At 57.3% G+C, this 26,751-nt stretch overlaps 1 protein-coding gene across 5 annotated transcripts in view; it reads left to right on the top strand.

The window, feature by feature from the left end:
• Positions 1 to 26,751, top strand: part of Frmd4b (FERM domain containing 4B) — a 188,133-nt gene that overhangs the window by 147,848 nt on the left and 13,534 nt on the right. For all 5 annotated transcript variants that reach the window (XM_076841118.1, XM_076841119.1, XM_076841116.1 and 2 more), the window contains 12 exons: positions 4,040 to 4,123; positions 5,492 to 5,557; positions 7,203 to 7,260; positions 8,852 to 8,938; positions 18,022 to 18,098; positions 19,360 to 19,498; positions 19,904 to 20,045; positions 20,872 to 21,005; positions 21,097 to 21,216; positions 22,434 to 22,662; positions 25,535 to 25,591; positions 26,435 to 26,582. In XM_076841118.1, coding sequence (XP_076697233.1) covers positions 4,040 to 4,123; positions 5,492 to 5,557; positions 7,203 to 7,260; positions 8,852 to 8,938; positions 18,022 to 18,098; positions 19,360 to 19,498; positions 19,904 to 20,045; positions 20,872 to 21,005; positions 21,097 to 21,216; positions 22,434 to 22,662; positions 25,535 to 25,591; positions 26,435 to 26,582 — 1,341 coding nt within the window. The remainder of the gene's footprint in view (positions 1 to 4,039; positions 4,124 to 5,491; positions 5,558 to 7,202; positions 7,261 to 8,851; positions 8,939 to 18,021; positions 18,099 to 19,359; positions 19,499 to 19,903; positions 20,046 to 20,871; positions 21,006 to 21,096; positions 21,217 to 22,433; positions 22,663 to 25,534; positions 25,592 to 26,434; positions 26,583 to 26,751) is intronic.

The following is a 26,751-nucleotide window of genomic DNA, read 5'->3' as shown; positions in this document are numbered from 1 at the left end:
TCTCGCCCCTGTTCACGGGACATTAAATATGCTTCCCTGGCTGTCAGGGTCCTCAGCCCTGTCCACTCCTTCATGGTGGTGGAAACCCTGGACAGGTCAGCACGGTCCTTGGAGGTGGAGCTGCCTCCTGCAGCCTACACAGGGCAGGGGGACGCTGGCCGTGTGGGTCAGCTCTGCTCTCTAAGAAGAGTGACTGTGGTCTGCGAGTCCCCCGAGGGCTGACCTGTCCAGGGGCTCCTGTGCAGCCCTGCGGCTGCTTTCGGATGACCTCCGGGCAGGGTGGGACCTTGACCCTCTGACAGGACCACGTCCTCATCTCCAGTGCGCCACAGGCCCTGAACCGCAGCTTCTGGACGTCCACATCCACATCTTTCCGAAATAAGGAGTGGACGGTGCTCGTGTGGGGGTGCAGGCAGAACTCCAGGCCACTGACGTTTGGCGGTGTGGCTGGTGTCTCTGCGGGGAGAGGTTCCTGCAGAGGTCTCCCCGTGGTCACTGGAGCGGACGTGGCTCCTTGTGCACCTTCGCTGGGGTTTCGGGGAGGAAGAGCGAGGGCGTTGGTAAGGGAGGTGAAGTGCGGGGCCTGGCCTTTTGGTTGTGCTGTGTTTTCCGTCCACGGTTCTAGAAACTGAGAGATGCCCCAGCCCCGGCGTGGACAGCAGCGTCTGCTCTCCCTGGGAAGCCTCAGCAGGCTCGGCTTGCTGATGGCCCTCCGCCCTGGTGGCAGGTGGCCGGCGGCGGCTGCTGTGGGGGAGCCCAGCAGCCCACACTGAGCCCAGCAGGCGCACACATGTGCCGCGGGCGGCTCTTTCCACAGGTGCCCCACACAAGGGTGGCCTTGGTTTCGCCAGCCGTGTGGCTTCCTCATAAATGAGTGGGGTGGGCACATTCCAGCAGGCCTTTTGAGGTCAGTCAAGAAAAACAACAGCCCGTGGAAGGGTGGGCTCGGAATGCCCACAGGAACCGCCCCCGGAGAACAGTTGCTGGCCGTGCGGAGCGAGCAGAGGGTCCGGGTGGCGTCCTTCTGGAAAGCCTTGGAAACAGGAGTCCGGCGTGCCTAGGGATTGCCAGTCTGGGTGATCAGGTCAGGTCTCTCCCGGGGGCCTCGGGTTCTTGCTGTGATGACCGAGAAAGCGGCGGCTGGTTTGGTCCCTGAGAAGTGGCAAGTGGTGTCGGGTTAGAGACCAGTCCCACAAGACCCTTCTGGTCAAGCGCGTCTTTAAAACAACATGAGCATTGCCATTAAGGTCAGGAACGTCCAGACGGGTTTACTGCCCGTGCAAGGCAGAGACCTCCCGGCGGGGCCAACTCGCCTCCCCAGCCGCTTTGGGGTGATCCTGATTTATAGGAGCCACGGCGCCCAGCCAGCCAGCCAGGGAGGGGCCTCCTGCTGCAGCCAGACCCAGCTGCCCCCGCAGGCCCGGACGCAGGGGCTCAGACTCCCAGACAGGCTCCCAGGAGGGTGAACAAATAAGCCCTCAGCTCCCGTCTGTCCACTCAAACGTGAAATCCCGGTGGGTCCTAAATTCCAAAGGTCAGTTGACCCTCCCTAGCACGAGGCCCAGCCATCCCAGCACCCCGTGGCTCCTGTCTCGGGCGGTAAGTTCTCTCCCTTGGATAGCGGCCCCGCCCTCCTCTGAGGGCCATCGGCCACTCCTCGTCCCCCACGTCCCCACATGGGCTGTGTTTGATTTAGATTTGTTGTGCATTATCACACACAGGAATGCACAAAACACACACGGGTGAGAGGACACTGCCCACAGCCCATGCCTGAGGCGCGACCTGGTGGGGACTCACAGCCTGCTGAGCACCTCCCCCCAGCACCCTCACCCAGGTCAACAAAGCTCCCCCTAGAGGGCTCTGGCTACAGCACCCATTGTCTTGTCCTGCTTTGTGGACACCCAAGTAAGATGGTCTCTATTCCATTTTACCCATTTGGCCCTCCATGTCCATGAAGTCATACATTTCCTACACAGGGTCTCTAGGGTCTTTGGGGGTGTGTGAGATTGACCCATGTTGTGTGTGGCTGTGGTCTTTTTCTTTGCTGCATGCTATTCCACTATAGGAGTGCACTGTGATTAGATCATTACTGTCTTCTTTTTCTTGGGATACAAAGGATTGAACCCAGGGGTGTTCTAACACTGAGCCATATCTGCCCAAGTCCTCCCCCCGCTTTTTTAAAAATGTTTATTTTGGACAGAATCTCACTAAATTGCACAGGCTGGCCTCCAACTTGCAATCCTGCCTCCGCCTCCTGAGTAGCTAGGATTACATGTGCACACCACCATGCCCAGTGCCAAGTGGGACAGAGGATATTGCTCTGTCCAGCATGCACAGGGCCCTGGGTTCAAACTCTAGCACTTCAAAAGAGAGAGAGAGAATGGTCTTCAAGCTCAGAACACAAAAGATATTATTAAGAAAAATAAATATTAATCCTGGGAGTTGACAGCTGACCTTTCATATGAATAAATTGGATCGTAGTATATTTTGATTTTCCGGAAGCCCAAACCAGTTTCCCAAGGTTGTCAGTGTGATTAAGCCGAGCCGCTCAGATTTCAAAAGAACAGGAGCCTTATTCTTATGTAAGACTGGGGCCAGCGACTCTGCTTCCTGTAGTAACTCAGGAAGGCCCCGACCCTGGTTTTGAAGCTCAGCGTTGACAGGTGTAGAGCGCAGTGCTAGCAGCGAGGTGGCGGGCGCTCTGCTCTGTCCTCACGGAAGGTGGGCAGCGAAGGGGTCTGCCCAGAGGGTCCACTCTGCTGCCTGCGGAGCCCTCCTGAGGCTTTGAAGGAGGAGCACGGGACCCAACCCATCACGCCCCAGAGAGGCTGCTGGAGCCCAGCCTGGCAGCCTGCCGGCCGGACAGAACCCACCTGGGTGTTTGATCCCAGGCCGCCGTGGCTCCGGGTGCTGCGCGGACACAGGCGCTGGAAGCTCCTTTGCCCGGGTTCAGGGTTTGGTCCTCCATGTGGGGTTCACCCTGTTGGGCACCCGGGGAGCGCGGGTAAAACCCCCCCATGGTGATGCAGGGCGCCTGTCCTGGGCTGTGGGGGGTGAGGGGTGCGCCTTGCCAGAGTCGAATGTCCATGGTCCGTCCAGGGTCTGTCTGGGGGTCCAGCTGTAGCAGGTCGTGGTTACAAACTGGGCCTCTGGAGCCAACCAGCCCGGCCCCTCCTGGTCCCGCACAGTGAGACCCAGGGAGACGCTGGGTGTGGTCCCAGGGAGGCACGGGGCCAGCAGAGCCCTCTCCCCACCCGTCCTCCTGAGGACCATGAGGGTGTGCCGGGTGGCGCCTGGACCCTGGACCCGCTCACCCACTCTCTCCTTGGAGAGTCGCCTGCTCCCTTGTGGACGCCCCTGAAATGCCCGGGCTGTCGGAGGGTCTCCTCTCCCGTCCAGAGTCGCTCTCTTGGCCGACCTCCACAGAGACCATCTGTGTCTGGACACTCACGTTCTCCCTCCTGCGAATGCAGCACCTGGCACGGGGGACCTCTGTGGTTCACTTGATGCAACTCGAGGGACGCCGTGGGTGTCCTTCCCAGGGATTCCCAAGAGACAAAGTTTCCAGAGATGGCTGACCCATCCATTGTAGCTCGAGGGTGGTAGGGAGCCAACAGAGGTGTAGCGGAAAGGTCCGCGTAAACCGTCTCCTTGCAACGTCGATGGTGAAAAGCGGTTCTGTCACGGGTGTTCCCGCGCGGTGAATATGACGTAGCCCCGAAGAGGAGTAGGAGGAGGCTGAGGGACATGGGGCGGTGTGAAGGGCGTGTGGAGAGCGCTGCGTAGCGTACAGCACGGGGCCGCACAACTCCCATCACCTCACAAAGTGTCATGAGCCTCAATGTGACGTCCTGTGACATGGTGTCCGGTCCAAGGCTGGCTCTGCCTGAGCATGAAGCCCGTGTGTGTGGCTCTGGACGTCCCCACAGACCCAACGTGTGCCGAGTGGTCACTTCTCGGGTCTCGTTCCTCGGGCGATCAGCGTGGACGACCTCTTAGGTGGCGGTGTCTGACGTCACCCCACTGTGTTTCTTCCTAGTGATGAAAGTGCCCGGAAGGACCTGAAGACCCTGGCGGCCTTCCCCACCCGGACTCTGCAGGAGCACCCATCTCTCGCTTACTGGTGAGCCAGAGCGGCGGACGCCCCACCCGCTGCCGACCCCGCCAGCACCCTGGGCTCACCAGCACTTGGGGGAGAGAAGGAGCAAACTGTCCGTCCAACGCATCAGACCGTAGGCAGAGCCGGGTCCTGGAGGGGAGGAGCCCCCGCCCAGGACCCTGAGATCACTGTGCCAAGACGCGTGGGCAGCCGCGGGTAGAGGGGGGCTGTGCGCCTGTCCTCGAGGTGAGTGGGGTGCTGAGCACGTGCAGGGGAGCGCACACCCTGTGTGTGTGGCCTCCGCCTGGCCCAGCCTCCCCGTGGCCCAGCCTCCACCTGGCAGGGTGCAGTGTCGGTGTTAGGGATTCGAGCACTCGGGTTGCCCTGCCCGGAGGCCTCCCTGACGGCCAGTGGTCTTCTCTACAGCTGGACAGCACCAGACGTTTTTAGCCATCTTGGTAGTTAGTTTGTATTTAGATCATGAGAAAGCAAAGACGATAAAATCTTCAACCTCACCCGGTGCAGTGCTGCACACCTGTCATCCCAGCAGCCCTGGAGGCTGAGGCAGGAGGATGGCGAGTTCAAGGCCAGCCTCAGCAACAGCAAGGCCCTGTCTCTAAATAAAATACAGAATAGGGCTGGGCATGGGGCTCAGTGGCCATGTGCCAAATAAAACAGAATAAAATATTCAACCTCTATAGCCTCGATTTGAAAGTTGGAATGTTGCTCAAATTCATAGCAAGGTTGAGGCTGCATTGCGTGTTGTCTCTGGAACCTTCTGAACAAACCATCATCAAATGATATTTTCTTTAAAGAAATTAATGACTAAAGGCTGATTGTTGGTCATCCAGGGGTGGGAGTGAGTCTTCCAGGTGGTGCTGACGAAGTGACTGGAGGAGGGGCGGGGTGGCTGGTGCTGCTGCAGCCTCCTGGGCGGCCCGGCTGCTGGCCAGGAGGGCCGTGCAGGCCTTTATCCTGCCGTAGCGGGTGCACGGCGCTGGCTGTGAGTGGCTGGTGGCTAGACCGCACGCGGACTCCGAGCAGTTTTGTTCCTGTTGGAGAGTCTCTGACACCCAGAGCTTGCTGGTCTCCCCTTTTAAACCCAGAAGAGGCAGGGAGGCCTGGGGCTCCGCGTCCCCCCGTGCACTGTCCCCCTGACTTCCCACTGGAGGAGCGGGGCTGTGTCCTTGCCCAGTGGCGTTTTAAGAATCATCCTTCATGCCGTGTGCGTGTATTCAGTGGCCCAGGTCGCCACGGTGCTAGTCAGTCTGACGGTCAGGGATCCGTGTCCTCCAGGGCCTTCCCGCCAGCGTCCAGTGGCCGTGAACCTGGGGGTGGGGGTGGGGTGGCCTGCGAGGCTGCGTGTTGAGCCGCTCCCTTCCTGTTTTGCAGTGAGGACCGGGCCATCGAGCACTATCTGAAGGTCAGAGGACTGACCCGGGGCCAGGCTGTGGTCCAGTAAGTGCTGCTTCTGCTCAGACTCACTGTCACGTTGCCCTGCCCGGTGGTCACTGGGCACGGTTTCTGAGGTCTCGTTGGGGGGTAAGCGGTTTTCAGTTGGGTGGAGGCATCCTAGAGCGTCACCAGCTCAGGTGCCCACCAGTGTCCGGCAGGGAACAAAAGGGACAAGCGTGGCCAGGTAGAGGGTGACGGGGAGAGGGGGACATGGTGAAGGGAGGGCACAGCGAGGTCACTGCGCGGCCGTGCTCAACGCTGCCGGACCCTCGGACACTTTCAACGAGACGCTGGGGACTGGGTTGGGGACGCTGCTTCCAGGGGAGCTCAGAGCGTGTTGGTGCTGGACCGTCCAGAGTGGTCATTCCTGCGCTTCAGGACCCACAGGATCATCGAGGGCCATCAGCCCCGTTCTCCTGATGCGACACCCTTACGAGATTGTCCCACCCGGTGACTTTTTAGTGCGTTTCTGCCGTAAGACTCGGAGGATGACCTTGAAGGCCGTAGAACTGAAAATCAAGGCAGCCGCTGCCCAGTGGGCAGCGTGGGGCAGGGGGATCTCCCAGGCCGGGTCCCTCCTCACCTCCTGATCCTTGGCCCTGATCTGGGTCTTATCCTGGAGGCAGAAATGAGAACCAGCAGTCCTGACCCTGAGTCCTTGACCTCTGAGCTCTGACCTGCTTTCTGACCTGGGGAGCCGGGAAGAAGAAGGATGGAGGGAATCAGACAGAACCCCTGACGGATTTTAGTCAGACAGGCTTGTTGAGGAGCCCTGCTCACCTACGAGCCCTGTCCCTCCTCTGTCACAACAGCCACTGGCTCCAGATGAGACGGGCTTCTTCTGTTGAGGACTCTGGCCCTGGAGTGCAGTTCACTGGGTTGCCAGCCTGGCTTGTGCAGTAGACCACCCTGACACGTGTCCTTAGCCTCCCATGTGCACTTCATACACATGAGCCATTTGCTCAGAAAAATCACCCAGATATTGATCACTGTGTGCAGACCAATTGATCTTCCGAATGTCCCGTGGAAGCCCACGGCAGGAGGAGGGAAAGTCCTGCCCAGGCCAGTTCACGGCAAAGTCTTCCAAGAGCACAGGAAACACTTCTTGAATTAAAAGTAGCAAGTAGGGGTGTCTATTTGGGGGGGCGGGGGGCGGGTGTGTGCATTTTTTCAAACTCAGGTTTACAGTCATAAAATTCACCCTTTTAAAAGAATTCATTTCTGAGAGCCGTAACGGGTGAGTGTCCGCCTGGGCTCCCTTGACCACCCTCAGTACGTGAGAAATGGCTGATGGTTGGACTTCTGGTCAGCGGGACCCCAAAGTGGGCTCCTCTAGCCTGAATCATCAGGTGCTTACCTTAAAGCCAGCTTGCCGTTTGAGTCTGTAGTGCCGCCTTCCTGGGAGTCTTAAAGTCCGTAAAACACCGTCTCGGGTGGTGTTGCAGTTCCGTCAGACGCGCTGGAACGGTGGGTGAGGCGTGAGCTACGTCGCCCCCGTGATGGTCTGTTCTGCCTCTAGAGCGGAAGACCCTGGTCGCGGTTAAAATGACCAACGTCAAGACCAGCGTGTTTCCTGAGATCGCTTGTCCCTCCGGGGCCGGTTGACGGTCTCAGCGACTGTTTAATGACGTGGCTTCATCTTCCACAGGTACATGAAGATCGTTGAAGCCCTGCCCACCTACGGGGTCCATTACTACGCAATAAAGGTGAGCTCTTCCCCGGGGGAAGGCCTCCAGGACGCCTGGGATATCTTAGGAGTTACAGACTGGCGTCCTCTTTCCAAAGTCACGTACAGCGTGCGTCTACATGTGAATCTGTCTCTAGGAATCACGGCGTGTCAGACAGGATGGATCCTCCTCTTCTTCTTTTTTTTTTTTCTTCAAGATTTTTTTATTTGCCCTTTTTAGTCACACTGGACACTAGAGTGCATGGAGTCTGACTTCCCATTCTCGGGGGTGCTCCGTGACGTGGAGTCCCACCGGGCGTGTGTTCCTACGTGAACCTAGGGAAGCCACGTCGGATCATGCCACAGTCTTTCCTGTTCCCATCCCTGTCGCTTCTCTGTATTCCCTTTTGTCTAATCTAGTGAACTTCCCCATTCCCCCCCCCCCCCGACCCCGCCAGCATCCACATAGCAGAGAGAACATTCAGCCTGTGGTTTGGGGGGGACTGGCTTATTGCACTTAGCAGGACAGTCTCCAGTTCCAACCATTCACTGACACATGCCACAATTTCCTTCTTCTTTATAGCTGAGTAATATTCCGTTGTGTCTGTGTACCGCAGGATGGATTTTCTTAATGTTCCAAAGCCTGATTCTATCTTGTCATCTTTACAAAGCACATTGTTGCAAAATATTTGCCATATCCAGATGCTTCCCTGAGGCCTCTTTTAGTCTGGAAATATTCAGGTCTTCCTATTCTCTCTCTCTTTCCCTCCCTCTCTCATTTTGAGGATTGAAGCCGGGGCCGTTTTTGGCATACCATCAGCGTGTTTCGTATTTATATAGTATTATCGATGTCTGTAAGCAGGGAGGGGTGGAATAAGAAATGTTTTTAAGGCCGGGCACGGTGACACAGCCTATTAATCCCAGCTGTGGGAGAGGCTGAGGCAGGGGGATGGCAGGTTTGAAGCCAGCCTGACCGCCGAGTGACACCAAGCCTCAGAAGAAAAATAAAAAGTGCTGGGGGGTGGCTCGGTGGGACAGTGCCTGCCTGGTGGGCAGGAGCCCGGGGCCTCCCCTCCCAGCACCACAAAGAGATAAAACGAAGTGAAAATCAAGATGATGAGGGCCAGAGGGTGCCCAAGAAGGGGGCCGGGCAGAACGAGGAGTCACCGGTTGATTATTGGGGTGTATTTTGTGGTGCTGGAACCCAGGGCCTCGGGCCACTGGGCGAGTGCTCCCCCACGACACCCCACCCCAGGGACAGGCTTGGAGTGACTTGATGTCAGGACAAGTTGTCACCTGTGCCCCTCAAGGTGTCGGGGAACTAGGTGACGGACACTTGCACACTTAGCTGAGAGCCAGCCTCTGCCTCCGAGTTCTGCTGAGCCTGAGCCGCTGGCATAGCGCGAGGGAGCCTGGGCGTCTGCCCCTGTGTCTGTCCAGCCCTCGGACAGGAGCTCGCCGTGTGTTCACAGCTCAGTCAGGGCCTCTCGGACGCGCACGTCTCGCTGGAGAGACCCCAAGTAGCGCGTTCCCCGCAGGGGAGCTGTGTGACAAGTGGACACTGGCTGAGGGCGGGAGCGGGTGGCCCGCCTCTCCCCGACCTAATGAGGCCTCTTCTCCTCTGCCCCCAGGATAAGCAGGGACTTCCTTGGTGGCTTGGCATCAGCTACAAGGGCATCGGGCAGTATGACCTACAGGACAAGGTGAAGCCGCGGAAGGTGAGTGTGGGTCCCCCAGGCGCCCGCGGGGACCTGGAGCTCTTGAGCTGGCAGCGTCCCTGCGAGGGGCACCTGCAGAGTCTCAGGCCAGGATTCCGCGTGGCCAGCCTGACCGCTGGGTGAGACCTTGGTTGGGAGGAGGCTGAAGCTAAGTGTGAGATCCGTTTCGTAACTCGCTGATGCACCCTTTCGCACACCATCGCACGCCATCGCACGCCGGTCACCCACTCCAAGCTGTGCGCCAGGATTGAGCAGTGAGGATGTGGGCCACGGTCAGTCCACGGCAGCCGTAGTGAAGTTTCTGCTGGGGTTGGTGTGAGCAGGAGGCCGCCCTGTGTTACCGAGTGTGTGTGTGTGTGTGTGTGTGTGTGTGTGCACACCTGCACGCACACGTATCTGCATTGGATTGTCCCAGGATTATGCAGACAGATGCCAGAATCTTGGGGTCTCGCTGTTTCCCACTGGTTCGGTGACGCGTGATCTTCCTCCTGAGTCGCCGCTGTTTCTAACTGACCTTCACTTCAGGGTTCTCTGCAGGAAACGCTTTTGCTTTTTGTAAAGAAACGTAGGCCGCGTGCGGTTTCTCAGGCTCATCGCCTGCCAGCTTTGGGGCTTCCGAGCCTGAGTCGGTGACACTGTGTTCCCCGTCAGACTTTATTGAGCAGCCGCTTCTCTCGACCGGAGCAGATGCCTGCCGTCCACTTTGGCCTGTGTAAGGGTGGACGAGTCTGCGTGGTTCGCCCTTCAGCCGCCCTTGGACTCCTAAGACCCACCCATGCTGCCCTCCTTGGTTTGCCACCCCCCGCCCCTGGGCCCTGCTGCCATCCCTGGAAGCTGCAGGAGTGACACAGTGACATCTAATAACAGACCATGGTCGACCCACCTGCTATCGCCACCCGGTATCACGGCCATCGGTGACTCCCGTCACACCTGTCTGTCCCTCAAGCAGCCCTGTAATCAGGCCCAGCACTGCAGCTCCCAAGAGGCCACGGTCCATGGTCACCGTCTCCTCGTGTTATGCAAATCGAGCTCCTGCCTTGTCCCCATTTATGTTGTGACACTCACATGGATTGCACAGAAGAGTGTCCTGAGGCTGCCGTGGGCCCTTCCCAGGCCACCCAGCCTTCCTGGACCAGACCATCTGGCCATGGAGGCCGCTCGCCAGAAGTTACCCAGGAAAGCAAGACGGCCTCATTCCCCAGCCACCCCACCTGTGTCAGGGACAGGGGACAGCTGCAGGCTGCCGTGCCCTCGGCACTGTGTCCGCAGCCCCGTGAGCGCGATCTGTTTGACGTGAGGAATGAGCTCGTAGTTTCCGGGGGACATCGCGTGATATCGTCCCTCTCTGTGTTTGAAGATTTACTTCTAGTTCCAAATTCCTAAGTAATAGCCTTAGAAATGAAGGGCCCCCACCCTCCAGAAGCCATTACCCGTCACCCCAGCGGCTCAGGAGGCTGAGGCAGGAGGATCGCGAGTTCAAAGCCAGCCTCAGCAGCAATGTCGTGAGACCCTAAGCAACTCAGCGAGACCCTGTCTCTAAATAAATACAAACTAGGGCTGGGGAGGGGGCTCAGGGGTTAAGCACCCCTGGGTTCCATCCCCGGTAGCAAAAAAAGAAAAAGAAATGAAGGGCACCCAATTTTCTCAGATACGTCCACATCACTCTCATTGATTATTGCCTGTTTACAACAAGTCGTACGTTTTTATCGTTTTAAAAAAAAATAAATAGCAAACAGCACCGAGCCCGTCTGCGGGGCAGGAAGCCTCTCTGCAGTCTCCCTCCTGCTCCGTGGAAATGGCTGCTGAGGGCACGGCTTCACTCAGACCTCGTTGGCCAATATTCCGAGTCTTTACCAAGAGAGAAATCCCTCTGCCCCTCCTTCCAGGCCTGGCCGTCTTCCCCAGCTCCCTTGCAAACCACTTTCTTGTTGGTCTTTGGAAGGCCACCTGGTGTTCCCTTACGTGGACATACATGATTTATGAGACCACTCCCCTTTGGATGAGCAGCACGGTATGCACCCTGGGGTGGGCGGCAGGAAGGCGTGCAGAGCCTGACAGCCCAGCAGAGGCCAGTGGTCAGTGTCTCGGTTTCACAAATTACTGCCTGTCGGGTTTTCTTGGGGCACAACTCACCCCGTTAACTCCTTTTTTGGGGGGCTAATTTAATTTTCTCCTGAATCGTGCTTTACGAAGGACCCTTCAGAGGCCTTGCGGGGTTTTCTGATCTTGAGTATCGACGGTGACTCGACTCCCAAGTGATTTCTCAGCCACCGTGCCCGGGTGATACCAGATCCCCATCGAACGCGGCAGTGCGTCCCCAACAGCGGTCAGGCTCTCTCCAGGGGTCATGGAGCAGAGTCTGCCCAGCGTCTCTCGGGCCGTCCACTCCTGTGCCTGTGACTCACGGGCCGCCCTCCACCTTCGGAGCTGCGTGGAGAGCGCTGGGCCCCTCCCTGTCAGGTTGGCCCTTCAGTCCTGCCCGGGTCAGGGTTGGGGGTCACTTCCCGTGTCCATTTGCAGTTGTCCACGCAGGCCACTCAGTTCAGGGAGGGCCCTGCGCCAGGCGGCTTGTCTTTTCCCGTATTTCAGAGGCTGACCCTCCGCCTTCCTCCTTTCTTCTCCCGTGAAAATCCCCGACTCTGGCTCTTGGCTCTGTGCACTTAGGGTTTTCGGGGCCCAGACAGCTCAAGGGTTCAGCAGAGGGAAGCCGGTTCTGCAGGTCCCTCTCCCGGCCCAGTTTGCACAAGGCCGGAATGCAGGCAGGGCTGTGAGCGCGGACTGAAAGGAAGGACCGGGCCTCAGCTGTTGGCCCCGCCGGCCGGGCAGCCAGTGGCTGGGCAGGAATCAAGGTCAAATTGACACACTGCGGTGGGAGGCCCAGAGCTCAGCCTCTTGAGCCACATGCTGCCCTGTTATGACAGTGGCTGAAATCAGGAGGTGGACCGAGAACAGAGACAGGGACGGCAGGGGCTGGTCTGAGAAGGGCCCATCCAAGACCCCCCAGCAGGGCCCACGAGCCTTCCTGGGCAGCGTCACCTTCTCGTCACCCTGCACGCTGGGGACGCTTTTGTTCCACTTACCAGGGCACCCGGCAAGGGCTCTGCGTGCATTTTAGATTTAAATGTATTCTGCCGCCTGGGCAGGCCCCAGAGGGGGCAGTTCATCTGTGCAGGGCAGGAGCTGGGGACACCCAGGCACTGTCTCTGGAGTGGCTTTGCCCCGTGGCCTGGGGCGTGTTGTTGTTTGGTCTCTCTTTGTCACTGGCTCCTCTGCCTGTGGAAATGCCACCAGCTCTGGAGAGCCTGTGTAAGAGCTGAACGAGGACATTTACCACCAGGACTGGTACCCAGTCCCCACGAGGTGATCGGTTCCTTGGCAGGGAGGGGGCAGACAGTAAGGAGGGTCTGAGAGACGGGATGGATCCCTGGCTACAGAGGCACCCAGCGTCACCCCGAGTCCACAGTCCTAGTGAGGTAGGGAGCCCATATTTTGAGGGCCCTGTCAACCCTTCTCCTCCCAACTCTCTTACCGTGATGCCTGGAGGTATGAGGCCCGTGAAGAGAAAGACTTTTCTCTAGTACTAGGGATGGATTTTAGGGGTGCCCTACCGCCGGGCTGCACCCCCAGCCCTTGCTATCTTTTATTTTGAGACAGGGTCTGGCTAAGTTGCTGGGGCTGCCCTAGAGCCTGCAGTCCTCCTGCCTCGGCCTCCTGAGTCACTGGGATGACAGGTGCCGGCCTCCACTCCCAGCAGGTGGAGAGAAGACCTCAATCCTGAGTATTAAAGCTCCAGATCAGACGCAGTTTACTTTCTAATCCTCTCTTTGTGCATGAAATGAGCACCACAAACTCTTGCAGAAGGTGGAAATATACTAGAACTCAGGTCGGACGAAGTTTTACTTTAAAAAAAGAAAAAACGCGAGTTCGTGTTCCTTGTAGGTGTTCATTATTTATTTGGGGTTAGACCGACGGCAGGTCCTGGCTGAGAACCAGGACTGATTTCTACCCCTGTGGCAAGCCGTCACCGGGGCCTACCAGAGCCTGTCGGAGACGGGCAGGGGAATGAGGTGGCACGTAGGTGTGCCCCGGGCAGACCACGCTGGCATGCGTGTCTTTCCTGATCAACGTCCGCTGGCCTGGTAACAGGCGAAGTAAGGCTGGCAGGAGCCCCAGTGCCCAGGGCCTTTGCGGTGGGCAAGGTTCTTGGCCTTCAATAAACTGATCTTTTTTTATGAACTGCTGGAATTCCCTGCCACCTGGAGCCAGGTGAGTTCAGGAGCACGCACAAAAGCCTTCCTGTTCCCTTGGCTTGGAGGGACGGGGCTCCTGTGACTGAAAAGCAGGGACCTGCCTCGTTCTCCAAGCAGCGCCCCTTGACCTACCATCTCGACCGTCTGAACCTCTGCTCGCTCCTTCCACCACCGACGGATGACCACGGGCCTCGACCAGAAGCCTCTGCACACTTCCCACATCAGTGCAGAATGTCACCGGGAGACCAGTCCGCCCTGTTTGCGGGTGTATAATTAAGCTTGAGCCACCCCGATAAACCAATGTGATGGTCCAGCCCTGCACAGTCCGTGGGAGGAGAACCGCGGCCGAGTGGGTCTGAAGAGAACCCGTTCTGCACTCCTGCTGGCCAGTTGGCTGACCCGGGCCGTCACTCGGTCTCTCTGGGCCCCCATTTTCCCATCTGTCAAAGGGTTCCCTTTACTGCCGACCTCACAGAGCCGCGTGGGGACCCCGTGTCCAGGGGGGGGCTTTCCCTCAGCAGACCCCCCTCCCTTGGAGTGTCCAGGACGGGACCTCTGAGAAAGGTGCATTTCAGCTGAGACCCGAGGGACGCCCTGCTCACACCAATGAGTGGCTCTTCCTAGTCAGAGACCAGGGTGGGCTGATGGGAGGGAGGCCGCGTGTCCTGAGAACCGCCAGGGCCCCCTGCTGGAGCTTCAGGGGCAAGAGGCTGTCCTCAGTGTGGCTTGTCTCCTGGGCCCTCCTGCTGAGATCCAGTGGGCCTTTGGTTTGGTTTTGATACTAGGGATTGGACCCAGGGTGCTCCACCACGGAGCTACACCCCCAACTCTTTTTATTTTTTATTTCAAGACAAGGTCTTGCTAAGTGGCTGAGTTTGGCCTCTAACTCTCCATCCTCCTGCTTCAGCCTCCCAAGTCCCTGGGGTTGCGGGCATGGGCCGCCATGCCCCGCTGGTTGGGGGCTTGGTCTGGTTTGATAGCAGGGTTTCCTGTGATCAGCTAAAGACAGCCAGTTCCTCTACTGGCACAAACAGCTTTCTAACAATAGAGCTTAAGAGACTCGATTTTGTGTTTTTCCAAGAAAAGCATCGACGAAGCCCCGTGGCTTTTCCACGGGCCCCTCCGCTAGCACTTTCCTTATCTCATCTAACAAAAAAGTCACAGCCCTTGAGGCCAAGGACGTGGCAGTTCATCTGGGAGCAAAGAATACATCCGAAACAGAGATCTCATTGAAGATACTTAATAAACAGGCTGCACAGCAAGGCGTGGGCAGGGGCGTGGGCGGTGAGCACCGCAGCAGCCACCAGCCCTAACAGCAGCTCACACCTGCAGGGAGCGCCCGCTGCGCTGCAGGGGTCCACAGGAAGTGGTCAGCCGTCCTGGAAGTGGGAGATTTGGCCGCAGAGGAAACCTGGGCGAGAAGCTTCCTTTCAGAAGTCAGATCTCAGGCTGCGCATTTCCTAACGCCCAAAACCTCTCATCGGCGTGCAGCTGGGGCTGAGGCGCTGCTTCTGGGACCCTGGACGGGATGAGGCGTGGGTCAGGGTGGCGGGTGGCCCCTTCACGCTAGGTGCATGTCGGACGCACCATGGGTGTGAGCCCTGCGTGTTTGACTCCCCGCTGAGCCCGCCAGCCTGTACCCTCCTGGAGGGCCGAGCCCTGGACGGTCACCGTCACATCTGGTGGACAGGACCGAGGGTTGGAAGGAAGCTAGGTCAACGGGGCTCTGACAGCCAGAGTCCCGCCAGAGTCCTCCTTTGTGGCACTGAGAAGGTCCCAAGGGTGCATTTCCTCATCAGGGGGCACTTTTTTCCATGACTTTGTTTTGCTTCAGGTCATAGCAGGGGGTTGCCCCTGTGACTCATTGTTTGATGTCCTGTCCCTGCGCTGTGCCACCGTCCCAAATCTCCATTTCCAGGTGAATTTGCAGGTAAATGATTAACCTGGAATGTTGGCCGCCATTCAGAAGCCCAGCCTCGGTGGTGACACCTTCCCTGTCCCTGCTCAGGGCACTAAAGAGTCAGCTCCGTTCTCCTGGGGCAGTCCCTCTGCCCTGGTGCAGATTTCCTACCTACCGGGTGGGTCAGGCAGCCTCCCATGAAACCCGCCAGGGTCGCGGCCTGGGTGGCACAGCTCTGTCAACAGAGCCACTGGGCTGTTCCTGGTGGAGACACAGATGTGGGGGCCAGATAGCTGCTGCCGGTTCCACTTCTGCCCCAAGCCGCCGTCTGATAAGGAGAGAGAGTCCGGGACCCAGAGAGTCGCTGTCAACACCCCGCCAGCCCAGCTGCCCGCCGTGGGTGCTGAGCAGGCGCTGGCTCCCGGGTCTCAGGTGCCACCGGCTTCATTTCACAGACGAGGCTCCGGACAGTTTAGCGCCACTAACTACAAGTGGTGGAGCCAGAGGTCGCCTGGGCCACCTGCACGGTTCTCCTCACAAGGGAAGGGACTCTTCTCCACCAGGCTCCAGATGGGGACCCCACATCAGAGGGGGCTCAGAAGATACTGGCGGATGGGAAAGGAATGTCCCACAGGCCGCGGAAGTTCACGCTCGTCTCCCCCTCCCCAGCCCAGGTTGGATGGTGGCCTCTGATATTTAGGAACCAAGACATTTCAGAGGAAAAACCAGCAGCCCAGGGAGATCAAAAAGCGCTGCTACGGCCGAGGTTGATCAGAATCACGGTGGTCAAGGCCAGGGGGACTCCCCGTGGTCAGGGAGCCGGGCTCACTCCTGGGTAACATACTCACGTTCGTCTGACATGACGTCCATCATTTGAAGGCCAAGAAGACCCCGGGACCTGCCCAACCGCTCAAGTGGACAATCAGGGACAATCAGAGATACCGCGTCACTTTCCCTCCCTCTTATCTTTATTAACCAAAGACAAGGACTAGAGATGATGAGATAGCGGTGGCCCTACCATCCTGCCCAGAGGCAGCCACTGTTAGCAATTGAGTCTGGGTCCTTCCGGTCCTCTGGTGCCACTGCAGGAGCCGGGCACCCATCTGAAGTCACACTGCATAAACTCCAAAGGTTCCCGCTGGGGAGGTGCCTGGCGGTCTCAGGGACTCGCCACGGGTCTCCTCCCGCTGCTTCCTCTGCAGACCCGGCTGCCGTCTAATTATTTCATCTCTCTAAGCCCGGCCCCTCACCCCCGGCCCCTCGGCGGGCTGGGCGGAGGGAGTGCAAAGCCGCCAGCCTTTCCCTTTTGTAAGCGATAAGAGGGGGGAGGTGGCGGCTTCCCGAGATCGGGTTTCAAGTGCAGCCCGGGCTTTCCTGTGTGTGGGAATGGAGGCCGAGGAAAACACAGCTGGGCCGCTCTGCCCCTTCCTGTCCAACCTGTTCCTGCCCCAGTGAGCCACGGCCGAAGCTGCCCAGAGGCCTCCCGGTCCACTTCCCACCCGATCCACGGCAACGCGCTTCCCCGGCGGGGTCCTCCGAGTCCAAGGTGCCCAGAGTTAGGAACGTCTGTCTCCTGGGAGAATCTGCAGCGAGCACTCTGCCTGCCGTCCACCCTGTGGGAGGAAGGAGGGGGCTGCAGGCTGGGGAGTGTCCGGGGCAGAGCTGCTGATGTCACGTCAGAGCCGTGGGAGGCCCGCCTTGTGAAACCCAGTTACACCTTGGGTCTTAGGGAACTGGCTTCAGAATCGCCCAGCCGCCGGCGGGAGGGGGCCAGGGGAGGACGCTGGTCTTCCCTCACGCTCCTCTCCCACTCTCTGGACTTCTGGGGTGTTGTCGAAGCTGCTAGGTAGCTTTGCACGTCCGGGGACTCCCCTGGAGCCTGGTGAGTGCTGGAGGGAGTGGGCATGCCCCCCGGGGTCCAGCTGGCCTTCCCGCCCCATGCTGCCCCTCTGGGGCACCTGCGGCTCCTTCTGCCCCTTTGCTGAAAGGTTGGCGTGTTTGTGAAAAGTCTCGGTTTCTGTGCTTCAGGAAATGGTTTCGCGACCGGTGCGCGGCGGGGGAGTGCTTATCATGTAGTCAGTTGGAACGTTCTTTAAAGAGTCTTGAGCACAATGTCCAAGTGCTGCTCTTGCCCTCCCCCTGGACAGCCGGCCGGCCGGGACGGGAGGAGGATTACACACTAGAGTCCGAGCTGGGAGGCTGGGGAAGCGCAGGCTGGTACGGGGACCTCGATGGAAGGGCTTGGGAACGGCCCGGAAAACCCAGCGAGACAGGCTCTTCTGCCCGGACCAGGTTACTTGGTTTTCCTGTGCGAATTTCTGTTAAGAGTTTTCTTTGCCCTGATGACGGGCAAATCAGGGAGTGCAGCCCCAGAGCGCCAGGAGTGGGAGAGCAGAGGTGGGGGGCCGATCCCACAACCCGAGGCTCAGCCAGCACCAGGGGCGACCCCCCCCTGCCCTGTGCCCCCCACACCTGGTGGCCTTGGGGGCACTGGCCAGGTGAGAGGCTGGCCGCGGGGACTTCTCTTTTACTTTCACTTTGCCTGCACTTGTAATCTAACCTCGGAAACCACCTGTGAGTATCTTTCCATTGAAACACAAATGAGCCCTGGAGGGGCTCAGCCCTTACTGGAAGCTGCGCAGGCCTCCTGCGCAGGAAGCTGAGTCAGAGAAAGGACACCAGGAGCTTCCCACGGCCGGCCCGCCAGCCGCCTGGTTTTATGGTTCAGGGCACACTTACCCGTGAGGTGAGGCTGAACGGGCGACCTTCACCACCCCCAGGGTTTCAGGTACTTTGTGAGAAGGTGAATCACACGCCCAGCCCTATCCGCGAGTCTTCATAGGAATGTGAGACCCGTCGCTTCAAGCGACCATAGGAACTCAGTCAAGGGAAAGATGACTGCAGCCGCGTGCCTCTTCTCTTAACTCTTTCAGTTGTTCCAGTGGAAGCAGCTGGAGAACTTGTATTTCCGTGAGAAGAAGTTTGCCGTGGAAGTCCACGATCCACGAAGGTGAGCCCAGGAGATATAGTTCCGTGGTCCTAGTCACCTAGCGAAATGGGGGCCTGTGGCCATCTGGGCCCAGGTGTGTGCGTGAGTCCAGCCTTCACGGACGGTTGGTGGTGGGCCTTGGAGGGGGCTCTCCCAGAGCCGCGGGCCACCCAGCATTCCCACTGCAGAGTGGGTCCGGTCTCCGTGGGTCCTCACTAGCCCCCGTTAGGTCTCCTTGTGTGTGTGCACGTGGGCGTGTGTGCCGCACGTCCTGATGAGGAGCAGTGCCTGTCTCCTACTGATGACGGCCGTCCCTGTCTCTGTGGGCTTTATTGGTGATCTGTGTAACTGCTTTAGAGATGGAATCCTTGGCTCATTTTTAGTTTTGCTATTTATGGTCATTTAAAAAGAAAACACAATTGTGCAGTTATGAAGGTGAAGGGGGGTCGGGATGCAGGTTCTCCACGCTTCACGAGAACTTCTTCGTCAGTCCTCAGCGGTGGCTTTGGAGTCCCCAGACGACACCCATGGATGTTCTGGGTCAGAGGGAGGAAATGGCTGTGACCCAGGGACCCCAGGAGATAAGCCACTTTCCTACAAAGAGCATCAGCCCCCCCAACCCCAGCCTCCGCCCGCCTCCTTCCGTCCTTCTCCCTCCCTCGCAGCCCCTGCTCTCTGCTGGCCAGCCCTCCTCCCCCCTCCGCTGTGCCAACAGCACTCTGGACCAGCCTCAGACTTGCCGATCCTCAGTGGACGGTGTCCACCCTCAGGTTACATCAGTCCACCTCCTCCTCCGAGGCTTTCTGTCCACCTGGAGACAGGTGCTGACCCCACACGGGTGGGTTGCTATGTCCTTAATGAGACACCACCTTTAAAACCGGACAAGGTGCCTGTACACCTGCAATCCCAGCTGTTCCCGAGGCCGAAGGAGGAGGATCGCAAGTTCAAGGCCACTTTGGTAACTTCGTGAGACACTATTAAAAAAAAAAAAAAGAATCATTTTTACCCTGTACCACTGGAGATGGCCACACATCTTCATGGTTTCTCGTCTGCTAGTTCCTTATGCACTTCTGAGAGTGTGCACCGTGTTTTCTTACATGCTCGTCTATGCAGAAAGATGTTGCCCAGGTCTGGGTAGTTTTGCCGTAGGAGAAAGTCAGAAGCTTGGCCCCCGTCGCCCGGGTGTGCATGGGGCAACTCAGGGGAGGGCGTTTGTTCTGGGAGCCCCTGGTGTGGTGCTGCCCAGGGGCAAATAGCTCGAGTGCTTTCTTTGATCCTCCAGGATCTCCGTGTCTCGAAGGACCTTTGGGCAGAGCGGCCTCTTTGTGCAAACCTGGTATGCGAGCTCTTCTCTCATCAAGTCCATCTGGGTCATGGCCATCAGTCAGCACCAGTTCTACCTGGACCGCAAGCAGAGCAAAGTAAGTGGTGAGCGCGGGTCTCGGGGGACGTGTCCACCCGTCTTGCTGGGTTTCAGAAAGGCAGCTGTCCCAGGAAACGTGCAGACACACGGGTCTGTGTCCTTCTGGCTGGCTCTTAACCTGGCTCCTGTTTTAGCTCTCCACACGTTTCCTAAAGGGTGGGAGATACGTACACCCCTAGATAGGCGGATACGGGCTTTGGAAGTCACGAGGTCGCAGGCCCCATGCCTGTGTGTGTGCGCGTTGGTGAGGTTGCTTACGACGTCTTAAAGTCGGTGCCAAACCGTGCCTGGAGCGTCATGTATATTCATTAAAACACTGTGATCGTATGGTTGCTTAATCCTTTTATTAATTCAAGACGTGCTTGATTGCATTAATTCTGTGTTTATGTGGTTTTCCTCGTAGGCAAAAATCCCTACAGCCAGGAGTTTAGACGACATCGCAATGGATTTGACAGACACTGGAACACAAAGGGTCTCCAAACTGGTGACCCTGGAGGCGAAGGGTCAGTTCATCATGGCCAGCAATGGCAGCCTAATATCCTCAGGTAAGATTTGGGATCAGAAAACACACAGCACCATCTTTCATTTTTTGAAACTTCTTTTGGGCGGGGGGGCGGGGGGGCTATAAACCATTTTTAAATGTATGTTTCAATCCATTGTTTTGGAAACAAAGTATATCAGAACCTAGAATGTGTAATAGTTTTGAATACGATTCCACAACCGATATTTAGGAGAGTATAGTGAAAACTAAATTAAAAATAGGCTGTGTAAGTAACATTAGATGCAGAGAAAGGGATTATCCAGGGGCGGCTTGAAAGGAGACTTTCTTCCCATCAATTCCATCATCACCTTCCCCCATTATTTAGCTTTTGTTGGAGATCACTGACTGATTCTTCTTTAATGTAAAATGCAATGCAAACATGATCCCAGGCAGAACGTAATGGCTGCCCCTCGGCTCTCCCTGGGTGGACAGTCTGGGATCTCAGAGCACTGAGGGTGCGTGATGATTTTCCCACAACAATCCCATCGGGGCTTTGAATCCAAAGCTGGCTTCCTTTGCAGAGAGCGTTTCCAAAGGAGGTTTGGAAGTGCCCCTCGGCGGGAAGGCCCCCCTTTAGCTCCTCTTAGGAAAGGGTTCTGGGTGGGTCTGAAACACAAGCCTTTTGTCGTTGCTTCCGGAATGACTGAGCCGATGCGCGAGGCTCTGACACCCAGAGGACTGGTCTCACGTCCCGCAGTTTGCCTTTTCGATGCTCTGAACTAGGAGAAAAGGCCCAAGCCCCCACTTGCTAGCCAGCGGGGCTCCCCGCCCTTTGACCTTCAGCCTGGGGAGGTCAGTGCCTGGGATTGACCTCCCTGCCTCTCCGCCAGGTTCTCAAGACTCCGAAGCCAGCGAGGAGCAGAAGCGCGAGAAGATCCTGGAGCTCAGGAGGAAGGAGAAGCTGCTGCAGGAGAAGCTCCTGAAGAAGGTGGAGGAGCTGAGGAAGATCTGCCTGCGCGAGGCCGTGAGTGCGCCTGCCCCGGGGCTCTGTGGCTAGGACGGGCGCTCGGGGGCCTGTGCCCGCGGCCAGCTCTGGACCCTGTCCTGTTTTGTAGGAGCTCACGGGCAAAGTGCCCAAGGAGTACCCCCTGAACGCAGGCGAGAAGCCTCCCCAGGTCAGGAGGCGTGTGGGCACCGCCTTCAAGCTGGAGGACAGCCTGCTGCCCAGCGAGGAGGTAGGCGCAGCCAGGAGTGGGGGGGGAGGCTCCTGCGTTCCGGGGCCGGTGCTTCCCGCCTTCTGTTTTGTTTCTCTGTGGTTCTGGGGTGAGCCCTGGGCAGCGGGTCCACCACCGAGCCAGCTCCCAGCCGTCCTGTGGTTTCTGAGCCACTGCTGCACGTTTTCATCTGAGCTGTGGAAGTGGGCAGCGCACTTCCACGTACTCCCCTTAAAACTGGGCTGTTTCTCAGTGTCTCCCTCCCTCCTTAGCATCCCACGGACGCCAAATGTTTATAAGTTGAGAAATCATTTTATAAGAATTAAGATTCATTCTTTTGCTTAAAACGAAGCTTGGGCACGTAGTCTGATCTCTCTCAAGTCTCACTTCTTGGGACTCCATCTCTTCCCCTGAAAAGTGCAAATAACGGTGACTCTTCCCTCCGAGGGATGCAGTGAGGTGACTCATGCACAGCACTCAGTGTGATTAAAAGATGCTGTGAGTTAACTCAGAGGGCAGGTCATCAACCAATGTGTCCCTACCCGTGTTTCTTGTAGAAATTCAACCATCTTCGCTTTAGAAACCAGTAGCTGTTTCTGTCAAGAGCAGGGAGAGCCCTGCTATCCAATGAGTGCCCACCGGTGTGCCCAGCCCTGAGCTAAGCAGTACACACGCATTACGTCATTTACTCTTCAGCCCATTAAGGTATTCAAGCTGGGCACGGTGGCGCACACCTGTCATCCCAGCGGCTCGGGAGGCTGAGGCAGGAGGATCGCGAGTTCAAAGCCAGCCTCAGCCACAGCGAGGCCCTAAGCAACTCAGTGAGACCCTGTCTCTCAATAAACTACAAAACGGCTGGGGATGGGGCTCAGTGGTTGTGTACCCCTGAGTTCAAGCCCTGGTACCAAAAAAATAAACAATGAAGTATTCAGGTCATACCACCAGGAATCAAACCCAAATTTGTTGTCTCTTAGGCTTTGCATATTCAAAGTTCGCCTCCCTCCTTCCAACAGGAAGAGGGTGGACTAATGGGAGGTTCAAGTTAGGATGTGTGTTGGGGCGGCGGGGGGGGGGGGGGGGGTCTCTCGTCTTCTCGTCTTCTCGGAAGGTATCCGAGGGTGTCAACAAATCAAACTTCAAAAGATCCTGCTCCCAGAAAGCACCTGATTCAGGAAGGCACATGAGAGAACGAGGGGGTGTGTGTCTGCAAAGATAAAAGCGCCGTTGTGTGTCTACAGGACCCGGCGCTGCAAGGCCTGGAGAGCAACCTCCTGATACAGCAAAAGCTGGTCGAAGCCGCGAAGAAGCTTGCCAACGAGCCCGACCTGTGCAAGACGGTGAGGAAACGTCGGAAGCAGGACTACACCGAGGCCGTGAGGAAGCTGCAGGAGATCGAAAACGCCATCAACGAGTACCGCATCCGAGGCGGGAAGAAGGCCGGCCCGAGAGCCTCGGGCGCGGCGGCCGGTGAGTGAGGCGCGAGGTTTCCTTGAGACCCGCGGGCAGTGAGCGCCCTGGTATGTGGAATTCTTTTCCACACCTGCTCCTTTGGGAAGAGAGTGGGGAAAGAAAAGGGTGGAGAGCAGGTTTCTCAGGAATCTCCGCCTTGGAGTCTGTCAGCTGGATGTGCCGTGGCTCTCTGGCCGGGTAACACGAGACCATTGTGTGACTCTCGTTTTCAGGCTGAAAGGGCTTTTGTGGCATTATGGGTTCATTGTAAGACACCGTCCCCTGTAACTGGGCTAAGGTCATTGCCAGAAATACATTGGCAACAGGGTCTTAAGAGAGCGGGTTTTCGGTGCCGCAGACCCCGTCTCCTGAGGGACCGTCCCCTCCCTGTGTGTGGCTGGGGAAGAGGGCTCCGTGACTGCCCTTGGTGGAGGCTGCGTAATGAGGGGCACCAACGGGGACGGTGTAAATGGAGTGCAGAAAGGACAGAGGCAGGGGCGTGACCGCTGTGGGGTGCCCTCTCTGTAAGCAGGCACACGGAACCCACTTGGGAGATACCTCAAAGTACTAATAGCCGTGGAATGTCAATTACAATCCGCGTGCCCTGTCCAGCCTTTCAGCGTCACGCATCTGTGACTTTTACATTCACACACACACACAAAAAGCCCACCATGAAGTCCCACGTAGGTAGACTTCAAGTCTAACTGGCCTTGCGTGTACGTGCCGCGGTTTTCGGTCTTGATAACTGAAAGATGATTGTATGTCTTTGATTCCAAGAATTCTTTTTTCCCTTCACATTTGGATGTCTGAGACTGAGATGGCTCGTGATCTAGCCGGTGTGCTCCCCATCATAATTGGCAGGATTCTCTTTTTCACGGAGACACAACAGGTTGAGTGAGCTGTGGACTGGGTGGAGGTGGTGCTGGGGTTCAGGGCCTGTGACTGACGCAGCGGAGACACCGCGGCGTTTGGAGAGCACACGTGCAGGCATCCACGCAAGTGTCGGCCAGCTACAGCTGGGAATTCCGGGCGGCTTGGCTGGGAATGTGCAGGCGGGTCGGCCAGGGCAGTTGGCACAGGCTGGCCCACAGACATGGGTGCTTGAGAGGCACTTAGCTGCCGTGCCATTTGTCACCGCCCATTCATCCTCAGGCCACAGGGTGCAAGTGCTCTCCTCCACGAGGACTGGTGTTGAGGGCAGATGGTGCCAGTGGTGAAGCTTCCATTAGGTAGAAACTTTTGTTAAACGTGGCCACCAGCTGACGGTCCTGGCACCGCACCCTCAGGTTCCACGGCTGGCCAATGAAGAGGCTCTGCCTCACAAATCGGCTTTCGTGGCCGGATGGCGCGATCCCTCCGTGACGGCTCTGAAGCTGTGTTGAGGTGTCGCTTCTGCCTTGAGCCATTTTTGCCCAGGCATTCGAGACGGACGGCGGTAGGATTCGCAGGGGGACATCAACACGTGCGAGCCGTCTCTCTCCACCCAACACAGTCTCTCACATTTGAGCCAGACACGGTGGCACACGCCTGTCATCCCAGTGACTCGGGAGGCCGAGGCAGGAGGATGGCAAGTTGGAGATTAGCCTCAGCAACTTAGCAAGACCCTGTCTCGAAGTAGAAATGGCTGGGGATGTGGCTTAGTGGTAGAGTGCCCCTGGGTTAAATCCCTAGTACCAAAAAAAAAAAAAAAAAAACCCAAAAATATGAGATGCTAATATTACCAGTGATGCTCGGAGCATTTGGTTGTCATTCCTAACCAGGACGCAGCAGTAGGTGACAAAAACGAGGCATCGTTGATACTTTTTGAGGATTTGCTACGTGCCAGGAGCTGGGCTTAGCTCTTTATGTCAGCATGTCACTCAGGGAGGGTGCCACTTTGGTGTCCTGGTCCCCAGTTTAGGCTTGAGCGGGATGATGCCTAGAGGGGCGAGGTGATCTGCCTCGGGTCTCCCTGCAGAGAGTGGCAGAAGCCAGCTTTAACCAGGTCTGTCTGACTCAGGGCTGTGGACCAGGGACGGTTCCTCCAGACGTAGTTAGCAGTGCTTGCAGACGCTCTCAGTTGTCAGAATTGAGGCTGGTTCCTTTGACACCCGGGCGGAGGCTGGAGCCTGCTGCCAGCAGGGTGCCCAAGCAGCGTGTCCAGCCCGGAGCCAGCAGCACTATCCCGGGGGACCCCTGCTGGACTTGGAGAGCTCCCCACACCACGTGAGCAAAAGGCCTCTTTCTCTGTCGAGGGCCCCCGGCCAGTTCCCCTGGCAGAGCGTTCTGAAGTGAGGCGCACGCGGCTCCCCGACGGCGCACACCTGTGACAAGAAGGCTCGGCTCTTCTTTCTAGTTGTCAGGCACTACCGTAGGGATGGAGAGGAAACGAGGAAAACCCCAACCCCCAGGACCTCTGTCCCCAGTTTAGAATACGGCCTGCGGCTCCCCCCAGCCTCAGGGGGAGAACCCTGGGGGAGAACCCTGGCCTCTGTACTGAGCGTGGGCAGGCTCTCCCCCCCCACCCGCCACTGCTCCCTGCCAGTGTGACAACTGCTCACAAAGCAAGCTCCCGGGCAGCATGACGTGCACTGGAAAGTACAGACCCTGGGCCGCTTCATGGTGGGAACGCGAGCATCCCTGGGTTTGGGTGCCCTTGGGGTCCTGGGACCAACCTCCCACAGGTACTGAGAGACCGCGCCAGTCCATTGTGACGTCTGTACGATACGCAGGTGTTTCCACCTCCAGTGGTGCAGGGACCAAGTCTCACAGCACTTCAGTGTTCCTAATGCGCTTTAACCAGTCCTATTGATCCCAATGAAAATCAAACGCCCGCCACTGGAAACTGCTGTGCGGAACTTGCCCCCGCTGTGATGCCCAGGATCCTAAAGACAGGTGTCTCTGTTCACAGATGACACCATCCCCTCGGAGAGCAGCTCCTTGTCGGACACCACCACCTATGACGATCGTAAGTGGCTCTTCCCGCTCGTTTTTAAAATACGGCCTGTTCTAAAATATCAAGGTGATTTTTTTTTTTTTTTTTTTTTTTTTTTGATTTAAGAAAGCCTGCTTGATTTTTATTCTGGGAAAATTATAATACACTAACTCATTTAAGCAAAACGGCTGGGAAAGAGGCACAGGGTTACTAATCTACTTGGGTTAATTCCGCATTTAACACGGAGCCCTCCAGACCACAGGCCCCTCAGGGAAACAGGAAACCGCCCGCAGGAAGGCCTTGGTGCTGGATAAGGATTTGAGGCCCCGGGAATGTTTTTTAACTTCTCCTTTTAGTGTGGACTGGCCGAGAACTGTGATGCAGCGTTCCTTACCAGGTTTCCCCACTGCGGACATTTATTTATTTATTTATTTCTGGAACCAGGGACTGAACCCAGGGGTCTTAGCCCCTGAGCCACGTCCCCAGCCCTTTTTATGTTTTATTTGGAGACAGGGTCTCCCGTTGGACTGTTCTCAGCAGCCCTGAGAAGGTGACCATACCGTGTGGCAGCCCGAGCTCCGGCCACAGAGGCCTAAGGGCTTTGAAGCCGAACCCAAAGAGCAGCCAGATCCTCCCTGGCCTTTGGCACAGTGGGGATCGTCTTCAGTAGACTTTTCAGAAGATATAATATGGCCCTAAGGGGAGTCCTCAGTAATTCCTTTTTTCTAGTGTATAAATCACCTTCTGAACGGTCCTGTCTGCCTAGAAACCCCATCTTGGCAGAGCGCCTAATGAGTCAGGCCTTCGGTTCTCGTCCCGCAGTTCGGGCAGGGTGCTAATTCACTGGTTATTGATTCTTTCATGCATTTATTTCAGCCAATGATGCCTTCACGCTTTCTGGGCAGCGGCCAAGTTCAGTACCTCACTCTCCAAGGATCCTTCCCCCCAAGTCTCTGGGCATTGAGCGAGTCCACTTCAGAAAGTCGTCGTGCGGCGAGCAGTTTGTGGACGCCAGGCAGTCCAGGTGAGAGGCCCTTGCCCCTGGGCTCCACATGGGGCCCCCTTTGCTGGTTTTCATTGATCCTTCCGAAAGGTGTTCTCTCGTAAAACCGTGGCACCGAAACTAACCCAGAGATTCACTGCTGGTAACAAGTGGAAGTGTTTTTAAGAGATCTTTTTAAAAAAGCATCTGA

This window comes from Callospermophilus lateralis, chromosome 20, assembly GCF_048772815.1.
Source record: "Callospermophilus lateralis isolate mCalLat2 chromosome 20, mCalLat2.hap1, whole genome shotgun sequence".
NCBI lineage: Eukaryota > Metazoa > Chordata > Mammalia > Rodentia > Sciuridae > Callospermophilus > Callospermophilus lateralis.
Note: the sequence above shows the minus strand (reverse complement) of the source record. Positions and strands in the feature narration are given on the sequence as shown.